This window comes from Budorcas taxicolor, chromosome 5 (assembly GCF_023091745.1).
Source record: "Budorcas taxicolor isolate Tak-1 chromosome 5, Takin1.1, whole genome shotgun sequence".
NCBI lineage: Eukaryota > Metazoa > Chordata > Mammalia > Artiodactyla > Bovidae > Budorcas > Budorcas taxicolor.
In genome coordinates this window covers 85,548,312-85,563,687 of record NC_068914.1, presented here as the reverse complement: position 1 = coordinate 85,563,687, position 15,376 = coordinate 85,548,312, and the positions used below count along the sequence as shown (strand labels likewise).

At 43.0% G+C, this 15,376-nt stretch overlaps 1 protein-coding gene across 1 annotated transcript in view; it reads right to left on the bottom strand.

Annotated features, from left to right (window-relative positions):
• Positions 1 to 8,596, bottom strand: part of SLC2A13 (solute carrier family 2 member 13) — a 521,832-nt gene extending 513,236 nt beyond the window's left edge. The window contains exon 1 of the mRNA XM_052640217.1: positions 8,041 to 8,596. Within this exon, the coding sequence (XP_052496177.1) occupies positions 8,041 to 8,596 (556 nt within the window). The remainder of the gene's footprint in view (positions 1 to 8,040) is intronic.
• Positions 8,597 to 15,376: the final 6,780 nt, after the last annotated feature.

Below are 15,376 nucleotides of genomic sequence, written 5' to 3'. Positions count from 1 at the left end.
AAACAGCAAAAGACTCCAAGGTTCTGTTTTTTTAATTCTGATTTTGCATTAGTGTCATCATTTAACTGCTATACCTTTTTTATTGCATACCTTGGTTTATTGGACTTTAAAGACACTAAATGTTTTACAAAATGAAGGTGTGTGGCAACCCTTGATGGCACAAGTCTATTGGCACCATTTTTCCAGCAGTACTTGCTCACTTCAAGTCTCTGGGTCACATTCTTGTAATTTTCACATTATTTCCAATTCTTTCAGTATGATTATAATTGTTATGATGAACTACAATCAGCGATCTTTGATGTTATAATGCAATTGTTTTGTGGCACCACAAACCATACCCACAGAAGATGGGAACTTTGTGTCTGTTCTGATTTTTCCAGGAACCATTGGCTCCCCAGCCTCTCTCCCCATCTCCCAGACCTCCTTGTTTCCCAGAGACACACAATATTAAAATTAGTCCAATTAACATCCCTGCATTTAACACTTTTTAAGTGTCAGAGTGAAAAGAAGAATCACAGGTCTCTTACTTTAAATGAAAGCTAGAAATGATTAAGCTCAGTGAGGAAGGCATGACTCAAGCCAAGACAGGCCACAAGCTAGGCCTCTTGCACCCATTAGCCAAACTGCAAAGGCAAAGTAGAAGGATATTACAAGTACTACTCCAGTGAATAAAATTCTCCAAGCCAGGCTTCAACAGTACATGAACCATGAACTTCCAGATGTTCAAGCTGGATTTAGAAAAGGCAGAGGAAACAGAGATCACATTGCCAACATCCATTGGATCATAGAAAAAGCAAACAGAATTCCAGAAAAAATCTACTTCTGAATTATTGATTACGCCAAAGACTTTGACTGTGTAGATCACAATAAACTGTGGAAAATTCTTAGCAATGGAAATGCCAGACCACCTGACCTGCCTCCTGAGAAATCTGCATGCAGGTCAAGAAGCAACAGTTAGAACTGAACATGGAAAAAACAGACTGGTTCCAAATTGGGAAAGGAGTACGTCAAGGCTGTATATTGTCACCCTGCTTATTTAACTTCTATGCAGAGTACATCATGCAAAATGCTGGGCTGGATGAAGCACAAGCTGGAATTAAGACTGCCAGGAGAAATATCAATAACCTCAGATACACAGATAACACCACCCTTACGGCAGAAAGTGAAAAGGAACTAAAGAGCCTCTTGATGAAAGTGAAAAAGGTGAGTGAAAAAGCTGGTTTAAAACTCAACATTCCAAAAACTAAGATCATGGCATCTGGTCCCATCACTCCATGGCAAATAGATGGAGAAATAATGGAAACAGTGACAGACTTTATTTTCTTGGGCTCCAAAATCACTGCAGATGGTGACTGCAGCCATGAAATTTTAAAAGACACTTGCTCCTTGGAAGAAAAGGTATGACCAACCTAGACAGCATATCAAAAAGCAGAGACATTACTCTGCTGACAAAGGACCATCTAGTCAAAACTATGGTTTTTCCAGTAGTCATGTATGGATGTGAGAGTTGGACCATAAAGAAAGCTGAGTGCCGAAAAATTGATGTTTTTGAATTGTGGTGGTGGAGAAGACTCTTAAGAGTCCCTTGGGCTGCAAGGAGATCCAACCAGTCAATCATAAAGGAAATCAGTCCTGCATATTCTTTGGAAGAACTGATGTTGAAGCTGAAGCTCCAATACTTTGGCCACCTAATGTGAAAAACTGACTCACTGGAAAAGACCCTGATGTTGGGAAAGATTGAAGGTGGGAGGAGAAGGGGATGACAGACGATGAGACGGTTGGATGGCATCACTGACTTGATGGACATGAGTTTGAGTAAACTCCGGGAGTTGGTGATGGACAGGGAAGCCTGGTGTACTGCAGTCCATGGGGTCACAAAGAGCCGGACACAACTGAGCAGCTGAACTGAACTGAACTGAACTCTGGTAAATACAAGAATGATAAGAAAGCAAAACAGCCTTATTGCTAAATCAGAGAAAGCTGTAGTGGTCTGACAGATGATCAAACCAGCTAAAATATTTCCTTAAGCCAAAACCTAATCCAGAGAAGGGCCTGTGTGTGTGCTCAGTCGCTCAGTCATGCCCAACTCTCTGTGACCCCATGGGCTGTAGCCCGCCAGGCTCCTCTGTCCATGGAATCCTCCAGGCAAGAATATTGGAGTGGGTCCAGGGGATCTTCAAGAAGCAGGAATCGACCCAGGGCTCCCACTTTGAAGGCAGATTCTTTACCATCTGAGCCACTAGGGAAGACCAAGAAGGACCTCTCCTCAATTACATGAAGGTTAAGAGAAGTAAGAAAGATGCAGAAGTGTGAAGCTAGCAGAGGTTGATTCATTAAGCTTAAGGAAAGAAGCCCTCTCCATAATATAAAAGCACAAGGTGAAGCAGCAAGAACTGATAGAGAAACTGCAGCAAGTAACCCAGAAGATACAGTCAGGGTAAGTAATGAAGGTGGCTACACTAAACAACAGATTTTCAGCATACACAAAACTGCCTTATATTAAAAGAAGATTCCTTCTAGGACTTCTATAAGAGAAGTCAATGCCTGGCTTCAGGGTTTCAAAGGACAGGCTGGCCCTCTTGTCAGGGGCTAATGCAGCTGGTGACTTTGAGTCAAAGCCGATGCTCATTTACCATTCTAAAACTCCCAGGGCCCTTAAGAATTAGGCTAAATCTACCCTGCCTATGCTCTACAAATGGAACAAAGCCTGGATGATAGCACATCTGTTTACAACACGGTTTCCTGAATATTTCAAGCCCTCTATCGAGACCTACTGCTCAGAAAAGATTCCCTGCAAAACATTACTGCTCACTGACAATGCAACTGGTTACCCAAGAGTTCTGAAGATGTACAAGATTGATGTTTAACAAACATCCATTCTGCAGCCCGTGGACCAAGGAGTAATTTCAACTTTCAAGTCTTATTATTTAAGAAATACCTGTGTAAGCTTATAGCTGCTATACATAGTGATTCCTCTGATGGATCTGGGCAAAGTCAATTGAAAACCTTCTGAAAACAATCCACCATTCCAGACTGCACTAAGAACATTCCTGATTCATAGGAAGAAGTCAAAACAACAACGTTAATTAAGAGTTTGGAAGAAGTTGATTCTAACCCCCCATGATGACTTTGAGGGGATGGAACTTGAGTGGAGGAAGTAATTGCCAGCTGTGTTAGAAACAGCAAGAGAACCAGAGTTAGAAGAGGAGCCTGAAAATGTGACTGAATTGCTACAATCTCACTTAAAACTTTCACAGATAAAGAGTTGCTTCTTAAGGGTGAACAAAGAAAGTGGTTTCTCAAGATGAAATGAATCTGCTGGAGAATATGCTATGGACACTGTTGAAATGGCAGCAATGGATTTAGAATATTACATAAAGTTAGTTGACAAAGCAGTGGCAGTGTTTGAGAGGGACTGATTTCAACTTTGGAAGAAGTTATAACTATGGGTAAAATGCTATCTAACAGCATCAAATGTTATAGAAAAATCGCTTGTGAAAGGAAGTCAACTGATGCAGCAAATTCCATTGTTGTCTTATTTCAAGAAATTGCCAGTCTCCAGCCTTCAGCAACCACCACCTTGATCAGTCAATAGCCTCCAATGTGGAGGCAAGACTCTCCAACAGCAAAGATTACTAGCTGAAGACTCACATTATTTCTGGTGTTTTTTTTCTTTTTAAATTAAGATACATAGTTTTTTTTAGAAATAATACTATTTGTATACAATAGACTACAGTATAGTATAAAATCACTTCATATGCACTGGAAGCTTGTGACTTATGTTATTGCAATATTCACTTTATTTCAGTGGTCCAGAACCCACACTATCTATGAGGTAAGTGAAAGTGAAGTTGCTCAGTCGTGTCCGACTCTTTGTGACCCCATGGACTGTAGCCTACCAGGCGTCTCTGTCCATGGGATTTTCCAGGCAAGGATACTGGAGTGGGTTGCCATTTCCTTCTCCAGGGGAATCTTCCTGACCTAGGGATTGAACCCAGGTCTCCCGCATTGGAGGCAGATGCTTTACCCTCTGAGCCACCAGGGAAGCACATCTATGAGGTAAGCATCCAGCAAAAGGAGACCTGTTTCTAGAGCTAAAAAGACTAAATGAGATAACATATGTAAAAACAGCAGGGTACCTATCCCATACTAAAGCACTAAAAAATAATAGCTTCTTTCATGGATCTCTGTAAATCTGTTGAACTCCTATTCACCCTCCAAACCCCAATTTAAATCTGTTTCTGTAAAACCTCCTTAATTATTTGTTCTATTTTCTTCCTCCCCAAAAATGCAATTGCTTAGTCTTCTGTGTTTCCCATGGGAGTTACAGAAACCTCTACTGTACTTTAAATGCTTGTTGATGGCCTTTGTGTTCCATTAGAGAATGAATACCTTCAGGGTGGGACTTTTATCTAACTACTGCCTACTCCAAAAGTTAAAGAATCAATAATGAAACTTAATTAGCATTTATTAAACAAGTAAATGATTTCATTAAACTCTTACAAACTAAATTTCATCACCTCCACTAGCTTGGTTCATAGTGATGCTCTCCATCTATATGCCATCACTCCATGGCAAATAGATGGAGAAACAATGACAGACTTTATTTTCTTGGGCTCCAAAATCACTGAAGATGGTGACTGCAGCCATGAAATTAAAAGACGCTTGCTCCTTGGAAGAAAAGCTATGACCAACCTAGACAGCATATTAAAAAGCAGAGACATTGCTCTGCCAACAAAGGTTAGTCCAGTCAAAGCTATGGTTTCTCCAATAGACGTATGGATGTGAGAGTTGGACCATAAAGAAAGCTGAGGACCAAAGAATTGATGTTTTTGAACTGTGGTGGTGGAGAAGATTCTTGAGAGCCCCTTGGACTGCAAGGAGATCCAACCAGTCAGTCATAAACGAAATCAGTCCTGAATATTCATTGGAAGGACTGATGCTGAAGCTCCAATACTTTGGCCACCTGATGTGAAGAACCGACTCATTGGAAAAGACCCTGATGCTGGGAAAGACTGAAGGTGGGAGGAGAAGGGGGTGACAGAGGATGAGATGGTTTGATGGCATCACTGACTCGATGGACATGAGTTTAAGTAAGCTCCAGGAGTTGGTGATGGACAGAGAAGCCTGATGTGCTGCAGTTCATGGAGTTGCAAAGAGTAGAAAACGACTGAGCGGCTGAACTGAACTGAGCAAACTAAAACCCTTATATAGTCTTTCAAGCATTTCACAATACTCTAAAAAAATAACAATCCTTTAATACTTTGATACCCTATCAGCAATGTAACTTTTTAATGCTTCTGCTTACCATACACTCATTTACTCATCAAGTACAAGTGCCTCCTACAGGCTGAGAGTACTGTACATTGGTGAACAAAATGAACAAAAAACCCCTGTCCTTATGGGCTTTATATTTACCACAGGTAAATTTGTGGAAGAAAGACATTTCCATTACAAATTTGCCAGATAAGTATACCAGAAGACACAAAGTTATTCTTCGATATTTACTAAATATCAAAGGGATAATAAAAAACAAAAACAAAAACCTCCTGACCACATACAAAATCTAACTACTTAAAAAAGTATGATATAAATTCAGATTCATGTAGTAAACAAGCAAAACTAATTTTGTATCCCTAAAAAAATGCTCATCCTAAAAGGACGCATTTCCTTGTAGCTAACAGTATTTGTCATTTCTTTTTTGAATGGTTAGTAATCTTTTGAGTTTTAAGAATTTTACAATTACATGCATCGCATAGATCCTAATTTGAAAGGTGATGATGTGTAATGTGGCCTCTTTGAAAATCTGTTTAAAACCTTAAAACATTCTTCATTGTGTAAGTGAGGAGAGCTTTTTATGCAACTTTATATCAGGGCTTCCGGTCTAAGTGGTGCTCCCCCATGAGTAAGACAGGCCATACCAGGACTAAATCAACTAGCTGCAGTATCAGGCAAGCAACCCTGGGGCCAGAGACACAGATGCTGCTCTTGCACACCAACCTTCCCAACCTTACCTCTTGCTTCATCCTCTTTGCTGCATCCACCTTGTTCCTCAAGTATGGCCTATGCTTTCCTTTCTTTGCTCAGTCCCAAGTTTGGCCTAGAAAGTCCTTTCCTTATCTCTACTGTCAAAATACTACTTATCAACATGCCATTTCCATCTGGAAGAGCTAAGGCTGTCCTCTCTTGGGGTAACTGTACCCTCTTTTAATTAACAACCCTCCCTGTGAGCCTTTCTTACAGAGCTTAGCTAGTTCTACCTTGCTCTAACCCTGCCCAGCCACTCTTGCTGAAGCATAAATGTTCCTCACTGTTCTGCTCATCTGGAAAGGGCCCTTAAACACACAACAGGGGTTTGATTTTCCTATCCCATAAAAGACTAAACATAATACCCAAATATCCAATACTTGCCATAGCTAAACACTAGGAAACTTCACTGAGAGATCTCTGCCAAACAGTACTGATTTCCAAAATCACAAAAAAGACTCATTCTTACTGAACAAATCTTGCTACCTAAAATTACATTATTTCAATGTCAGAAGAAACAAAAAAGGTAATCTGTAGTCCCACGCAAAGAATGCTGACAGGAGAATCCTGAAGGCACTAGGTACTTCTTACAGAGAGGTTTCATTTCAGCTGTACTTTTTGGTCATTTTAGACTTTAATAAGCCAACTTAACATTTAACTGAGAGCCTTGCCCTGCTTCACTAATTAACAGTGCAATAAACAAACAAAAGGGAAATCAGTAATAACCAATTCTGGATATAAAGTACAGTGAGCTGGGTTTCAGGTTATGGTTCCTACATGTGGAGTTGTATAAATAGGGCTCTCTCCCCCGTAGAGTCTACAGAGAAAAGGTGAAAAGCATAAACATCAAACAAGTGGTGAATGGACAGATCATCAGGAGCCCTAGTTTAAAGGGCTCTTTCATCAATCCCCAGCCATAGGGAAGAAATACTTCAACAGCACCCTAAAGGAAACAAGAAACTGAATCATGAAATGAAACAATAAAAAAGCATCAGCGGCATGCCTTACAAAAATTACTAGTGAGATTTAAGTCTCAACCCCCACTTTGTCTCAAAAGTGCTTTCTAATAATACTGCGCACATTCCAAACAGCTTCCATCTGCCAAGAACTTACCAACTGCACCTGCCCTGCTCAGCAACCAGGGTAAAAAACCAATCCCAAGGGAACCTTCATCCCTTCATTTTGGCAGTAAACTGCAAAAATCCACCTTGCTGGGCATTTATCCACAGGGCGAATAGTTTCAAAGTGAATTTAGGAGCTGAACAAGAGCCAAGGGAAAGCAGGAGAGACAAAACAAAAAGGAGAATGGGTGAATACAGATTTAAAGGAAAAGGTCAGAAAAACAGAAAAGTCAAGAATTTATTGGTGGGGGCGGGGGGGGGGGGCGGAAAGGAAAGCAAAAGGCAATACAAAAAGTAAACACAAAAGAAGAGAATAAAATAACACTCTACCCTAAAGATAAATGACTCGAGAAGGAAAGTGAGGAGCAGCAAAGAGTAGAGTCCAGATGATTTGAGGAACTTTAAAAATTCTCTTACTGTATCTTTTAAGACTGATTGGGTTCGAAGTTCGGAATCCTAGAAGAGGCAAGGGTCTACATAGTGGAGGAAAAAGTGAGACAATATTGGAAAGTAAAGAGATCCTCCCTCCTAAGCTCTTAGATAGACATCAGGTAAGGCTGAATCAAGGAAACCGCTGGTGAGGAGCCAGGTTCCGGGAAGGGCTTAGAGAGGCAAGTATCACGCGGATTCACTTGTCCGTAGGCGACAGAGTCCACGTGGGCTCGGGGGCGAGCACAGCGATCCCCCACCCCCACCCCCACCCTGGAGGGAGACTGCGAGGCCGGACTAACAAACAGATGGGCTCTCAGAACAGGAGCAAGAGATGCGAAGTGTCCTCGGGAGCCGGCCACACTCGACGGGGACCCTGAAGGGGGAAAAGAACGCAGCGACCAGGGTCAAGGGCGGAGTCGCCAGGGGCCCCGCAGGCGCTCTTCGCGAAGCCGGAACTCACCGATGCCGAGCCCCACAACCAGGCGGCCGGCGAGCAGCGTCTCCTTGTTGTTCGCCGCGGCCAGCACCGCGGAGCCGGCGGTGAAGAGGGCACTGGCCAGCAGGATGGCGGCGCGGCGGCCGAAGGCGCCGTTGAGGGCCCCGCCGGCCAGCGCCGAGACGGCGGCCGCCCCCACCGTGCTGGACACGAGCAGCTCCTGCCACATCGCGTCCAGGCTGAGCTGCCGCTTGAGCAGCAGCATGGCCCCCGACACCACCCCGGTGTCATAGCCGAACAGGAAGCCGCCCAGCGCGGAGAAGACTGCCACCACGTACACGAAGGCGGGGGTCTCGTCCTGCTGGAACTGCCGCCGCGCCGCGCGCTCCAGGTCCCCGACGCCGCCGCCGCCCGCGCCCGCGCCCTGCAGGCTGGCGCTCGACTCCGCGGCCGCCAGAAGGCTGCGCTCCCCGGCCGTGCTCGCCGCGTCCGGCTCCTGCTGCTTCCTGCGGCGCTCGCCCATGAGGCTGCTCAAGCTCCGCAGCGTGTACTCCACATTCTCGCTCGCCTTGCGGGACATAAGGCAGGGGCCCGGGGCTGCCCGGGGGAACGAGGCTCCGCGGGCTGGCGGTCTCGGAGGGCTGGACAGCCCGAGCGAGCACAAGGAACCGCCGCCTTCTTCCTCCCGGCTCCCGCTGCGCCTGCCACGGTAGCAGCCGCCGCCGCGGCCACTCCGGGGAGAAAGTTGCTGCCCGCCGGCCCCGGCTCTGCGGAGTTGGAGCCCGGCGGGTCTCACTCGAGACTCACGCCCCGCGCCTGCCGAGCTGGCGCTGCGGAGCAAGCGGGAGGTGGGGCCGCAGGTCACGTGCAGCCCCAGCCGGCGGGGCCGGCCCGAGACGCCCCGCCCCTCCTCGGGCGGTGCCAGCCTCAGCCCACCCCGGACCCCTAAACCCCACCTCCCGGTCGAGCGCGACCTCTGACCTAGGGTCCTTCTAACGTGGTTCTCGGTTTCTTAACTGCTCCAAGTCCCTTAGTTTGGGGGTTGCAGCTGAGGAGCAAGCCAGTCTTTGCCAGCCCGGTACTAGACTTCCAGACCCGGAGAAATGGCTTACGATGATTGCACGTTTTGGAAAGGCAAAGAGAGAACCACTTTAGAAAAGCCTGAGGATGGCCAAGGCTGGAAGGGCCTAGGAAAAAATATCCTGTTATGGCATGGAGCAAGTACCTCTCCTTCCTTTTATAATATTGTGATATAAATGAATCTGTTCCGGAGCAATTCAGTTTCTTATCGCCAGTCCCTCCTCAATTTATGCTTCTTTCAAAGGAACGATACGTCTTATTTCTTGGAGGGTAGAGTTAACCTATCTCCCCAGGTGAATCACAAAGCTTGTTCCATGGATCCCTGATGTGTGAAAGAAAACTCACGTTTATACGTTCCACTCGTGTCCCCAAGTATTAATAATTCCCACTGGTACAAAGTAAACCCAAGATTTCATCTGATTTGAGGTTTAATAGGCAATCTCCATCAACATACTGCAAGGAAGGATGTCTTCTCCCTGGAGAAAGCTACACCGTTGTCCTCCATTTTCAGGGGGCAATTGTTAACTGTCTCATTTGTTTGTGTGATGTGTTGTGCTCAGCTCCTTTGGTCGTGTCTGACTCTTTGCAACCCTATGGAATGTAGCCCGCTAGACTCCTTTGTCCATGGTATTCTCCAGGCAAGACTACTGGAGTGGGTTGCAATTTCCTCCTTTGGGAATCCAACTCTGGTCTCCTCTGTCTCCTGCACTGCAGGTGGATTCTTTACTGCTGAGCCTGCCTGATTTGCTTCAAACAATGCAAAGATGACATTACTTGTCATCAGGTTTTTTTAACTGTTAATTGCGAGTTATTAGTTTGTGGGGTTTTTTCCCCCCACTTTGACTTGTCATTAGTAAATCATTCTATACAGCTTCACTTTAGAAGAGAAACTATGTCCCTCTGATTTGCTTTCATTCTTCAGGCTCAGGGCAGGAGGGAAATCATCATATAATTCTATTCTTTATCATTTCAGTGTTAGCATTAGTTGCTGAGTTGTGTCTGACTCTTTTGTGACCCCATGGACTGTAGCCTTCCAGGTTCCTCTCTCCATGGGATTCTCCAGGCAAGAATACTAGAGTGGGTACCCATTCCCTTCTCCAGGGGATCCTCCCAACCAAGGGATCAAACCTGGGTCTCCTACATTGTAAGCAGCTTCTTTTACCATCTTTACTGCTGAGCCACCAGCTTTATTTTCCTTATTTGAGTAAAAGACTTCTTAGTTTGAGGTCTATTTTTCCTTGCAGGCTAGAACTTCTTCCTTTTAAAGAAAAGAATTTTGTTGTCTTGTTTCAATAAAAAGTTACATTAGAATTTGTCAAAGTTGCTTTTCTTTGGATTATCAGTCATGATTATCTCCATAATACAACACTTTCCTTTCCCGCAACTAAGAAAAATGATTTAATGGACTCAGAGGGCTTAACTGTTTAAACTTATTGTGTGACTTTTAAGTAAGGTTCTCTCATAATTTCCAGGGACCAGTTAAACAGAGAGGGCTTTTAGCTCTAGAGCAATGAACTCTTTAATGATACTCATGCTACTGTAAAATATTCCCGTAAGAGCACGCCCTTTCCCAGGCCTACTGGTATAAAACTGCGCCATCTGGTGGCGAGCCATTTCATCGTTTTTGAAGAGCTGGGCTTTTCTACCAGGCGAGAATCGACTGATACTGTTGCCAGTTCCCTCTTGTTGAGATGAAACAAACTTTCATTTACTCCTAGCAGGGACACCTTGTCTCCTGACCATCCCTTGCTGGAAATTCAAATTTTGTGTTACAGAACACTAAACTACTTAAAGTGGTTCCATTCCATATCATCAGGTCACCTAAATACCTAAAAACAGGTTACACCCTAAAAGAAATATGACATGAAAAAAGGGATCCGAAAGTTAAGCAGAGTTCTTCCCAGCCTTTGAAGAGTGCCAAGTTCATTTTAGTACCACAGCATAAGTAAAATATAGTTTCCTGAATCCTGCCACAATTGCAGATTATGATGAAATGGAAAGCCCATTGGCCAAGAATCAAAAGACATCAGTCCCATCACTATCAGTGTTTTGCTATACACTTTTGACAAGCAATTAAATTAGCTTGTGCTTGTTTTCTTATTTGCGGAGCAGATAATGGTACAGCAATGACTCATTTACTAGAAATGAAAAAGGAATTTTAAAATATACATAATTAGCAGAGCAAATAATAATTATAAGCATCATTATTGTTTGCAAGGTGAATTTGAAAACCCAAGTTTTAGGTACACTTGCTTTACAACCTCAAGAAATGCTACAGATAGAAAAGGGAAATAAGTCAGAGAATGGTTTTAGCTGTCCTGCTACAGATCCCTTTCCATTCATCTCTCCTACCATAATAGTCCCCTTTCCCCAGTATCAGTTTGAAATGTATCTTTCCAGAACATTCTCTATGCATTTATATGTATGCATTTTTATGTACAGAAGTACACACAGTTTTGATATTGTTCATATCGCAAAGAAAAACACACATCAAACTGGTTTAAACCAAAAGTATGGAGAGGGAGGATTTATAGTCTCTTGTCTCTGAAAAGTTTATAATAGACTGATTTCAAATATAACTAAATATGGGACTCAAAAGCCAAGATGTCACCAATAACTCCATCTTACCATTTTACTTCCTTCTGTGTAGGCGCCACTCTCAAGTTTCATGTGGTAACCAAGTGGCTACAGCAAGCTCCAAGATCCATCTCCTATTCTACTCATATCTGAAGGCTAGTTAGTGCCCACAGCTTGAGCTATTAATGGAACTAAGTCATATGGGCTTAGATTGGAGGGGGGGGGAATGATACTCCCATAATAAATCTGGGGTCTTTTTGCCAGAAGACAGACAAATCCTGGGAAATAAAAACAACAGACTTGAGTTGTGAAAGTAACTAGTAAAGTACTCAGTTGCTCAGTTGAGCCTGATTCTTGGGACCCCATGGACTGTAGCCTGTCTGGCTCCTCTGTCCATGGGATTTTTCTAGGCAAGAACAGTGGAGTGGGGTACCATCTTCTTTACCAAGGGATCTTCCCAACCAAAGGATCCAACCCACATCTCCTGTGGCTCCTATACTGGCAGGCAGATTCTTTACTGCTGAGCCATCTGGGAAGCAACTAGTAAAGTAACATGCATAAAAGCCACATAAAGTGTTTCCAGAAGGAAGGGCTGGCTAATAGTATCAAATGTATTGCACAGAGATCAAAAAGAATAAAAGCTCTTATGAAATCATTGAAGTTAATTATGAGAAAGTCAATGATGAAGACCTAATACACACCATGATGACTATAGTTAATATATTGTATACTGGAAATTTGGGCTTCCTTGGTGGCACTGGTGATAACTCACCTGCAAATGAGGGAAACTTAAGAGACATGGGTTCAACCCCTGGGTTGGCAAGATCCCCTGGAGGAGGGCATGACAACCTACTCCATTATTACTGCTGGTGAATCCCATTGAAAGAGGAGCTTGGCGAGCTATAGTCCCTAGGATCACAAAGAGTCGGACACTACTGAAGCAACTTACTGCGCACATGCTTGAAACTTGCTAGTCGAATATATCTTAAATGTTCTAACCACAGAAAAAGGCAATATGTGATTTGATTATCGTAATCATTTCACAGTGTATGTATATATCAAAACATTACACTGTGTACCCTAACAATATACATTTTTTATTTGTCAGTCATACTACAATAAAGCTGCAGGGGTAGGGAGAAAGAGAGAAAAAAGTCAGTGGTGACTGCTGAGAATCAGAATATTGTTTTGATAGTATTTTGCTGGTAATATGTTCAGAAACCCAGTAGTAATGTCAGAATCCTGCCCTATTGATCATTTGTCCTTCCTGTACATCTGATAAACAATGGTAGCATCAAAATAAATATACTGTTAATAGGTACAAAGAAGTGGGTCCCAAGGCTAATTTTGAAGTATAATTGATGCACATCCCCCCAAATCTTGCATTCTTTGACTTGTTCTAAGAAAGAAGAGATGGAATAGGGAGGCAGGAATGGAAGGTAAAAAGAAAGGATTGTCAGCAAGCCCAACAGAAAATGCCCAATCTAGATTAGCTTACTACACGGAGATCTGAAACAGGAAATACAAGAAAGCATGAAGCATGGATGATATTTTAATACATGTTGACTTCACTCACCAATAAACATGCCCAAACAGGAATAGAACTTATAACACAACATATTATCACTTCCTCCTCTTTTGGGTGGGGAGGGTTATAACACCTCTTACTCCTCAGAGACTTTTAGGAGAGAAATTTCAATTAACAGGAAATTAGTGGAAATAACAAACTTGGCTGCATTTTCTAGAAGTCTCTTGGTAAACATGATGAAGGCGAGAATAAAGAGATATCAGGACCAAGAGAAAGGGTAGAGGGGTTAGGCATGATTTGAATTTATTCATATACAGAAGTAGGTGGCACTTGTAATAAAGAATCTGCCTGCCAAAGCAGGAGCCACAGGACATGCAGTTTCCATCGCTGGGTAAGGAAGATCCCTTGGAGTAGGAAATGGCAACCCACTCCGGTACTCTTGCCTAGAAAATTCCATGGACAGAGGAACCTAGAGGGCTACAGTCCATGGGGGTCACAAAGAATCAGACATGACTGACTACACACACACTGACACGAAAAGAATAAATTGATAATTCAAGATCCTGCGTGAGTGATAGAACAGTCTCAAAGAAGGCAGGGATGGAAAGATCAAGATGGCTAAAGGAGAGGCTAACCTAACCATTGGTAAGAGCAGGAACACGTCTTCCTCTAAGAGAAAAGGCAAGCAAAAAAAAAAAACAAAAAAACATATGTGTGTGTGTGTGTGTGTGTGTGTGTGTGTGTATGTATCAGGAAAGAGGAACATGGCATTAGTAACAAAAATACAGTATTGACCTTTGTAGTTCTTAATTGAGGAATTAGCAAGTGTCTATACTAATAGCACTCAATTCTGGCCACTGTTCTTGGCCCAAGGACTTTCATTAATTGATTCATTAATGATTTAGTTATTATTAATCAGTTGTTAATTACACAAGCAATAGTATAATTGCTAACAAACATTTTTAAAAATAAAAAAGAAATCTTTCCATGAAGTGGATAATAAATAGGGAGTGGGGGGGTGGAGTGAACCTAGGTGCTGCAAGCAGGGTCACCTGTGTTCATATCTTCAATCTGCTACTTACTTGCTTGTGTGACCACCTACCTATTTTCTCTAAGCTTCAGATTTCTCTTCTGTAAAAGGAGGATAATAGTATATCAGTAGTTAGATGGCTTGAATCTGAGTAACAGGAAATCCATACTCAAACTGCTTATACACTACAGCAGTGTGTTATTACATAAGTCTGAATGTCCAGAGGTGGCAGCATTAGAAATAGTATGATTGGTCTTTGAATAACAGTATCAGAGGTCCAGATTCTATCCTATTCTCCACTCTGTTATTCTTATTGTGTTAGTTTTGCCCTCTGCTGGCTCCTTCCAAAGTGGTAAGTAGTTCTAACATTTCCAGGTTTTAATTTTCTAATATATACAGAAAAGTACGGTACCTAGTTCCTTTTCTCAAATGCAGTATATCCCAAGTAGTAAAAGACCAACATGGCTGTGTTTGAAAGTGAAAATGTTAGTTGCTCAGTTGTGTCTGACTCTGTGACCCTATGGATTGTAGCCCACCAGACTCCTCAAATCCACGGAATTCTCCAGGCAAGAATACTGAAGCAGGTTGCCTTGCCTTCCTCCAGGGGATCTTCCCAACCCAGGAATCAAACCCAGGTCTCCTGCACTGCAGACAGATTCTTTACCATCTGAGCCACCAGTTTACATACACTTCATAACACAAAGTGAGCTTCCCAGGTGGCTCAGCGCCAAAGAATTTGCTGCCAATGCAGGGGACATTGGAGACACAGGTTTGATCGCTAGATTGAAAAGATCCCCTCAAGAAGGAAATGGCAACTCACCCCAGTATTCTTGCCTAGAAAATCCCATGGACAGGGGAGCCTGACAGGATACAGTCCATCGGATCACCAAGAGTCAGACATGTCTGAGTGACTGAGCATACACCCAATAATACAAAGCATAGTGTACCAAATTGGTGCTAGAAACAAAATCCTAGTGAAGCTCAACTTTGATAGAAGAGTATCAAAATAGTCTTTATTCAAACAAACAAGTAGCTGCAAATAACTAGTTAAAAAACAGATTTTTTTTTTTAAAGACTTGAAGTTGCAAGAAGTCCTTTAGTTAACAGGATGCAGAAATCTGAAATGAGAGCAGTGGGAAGTATTT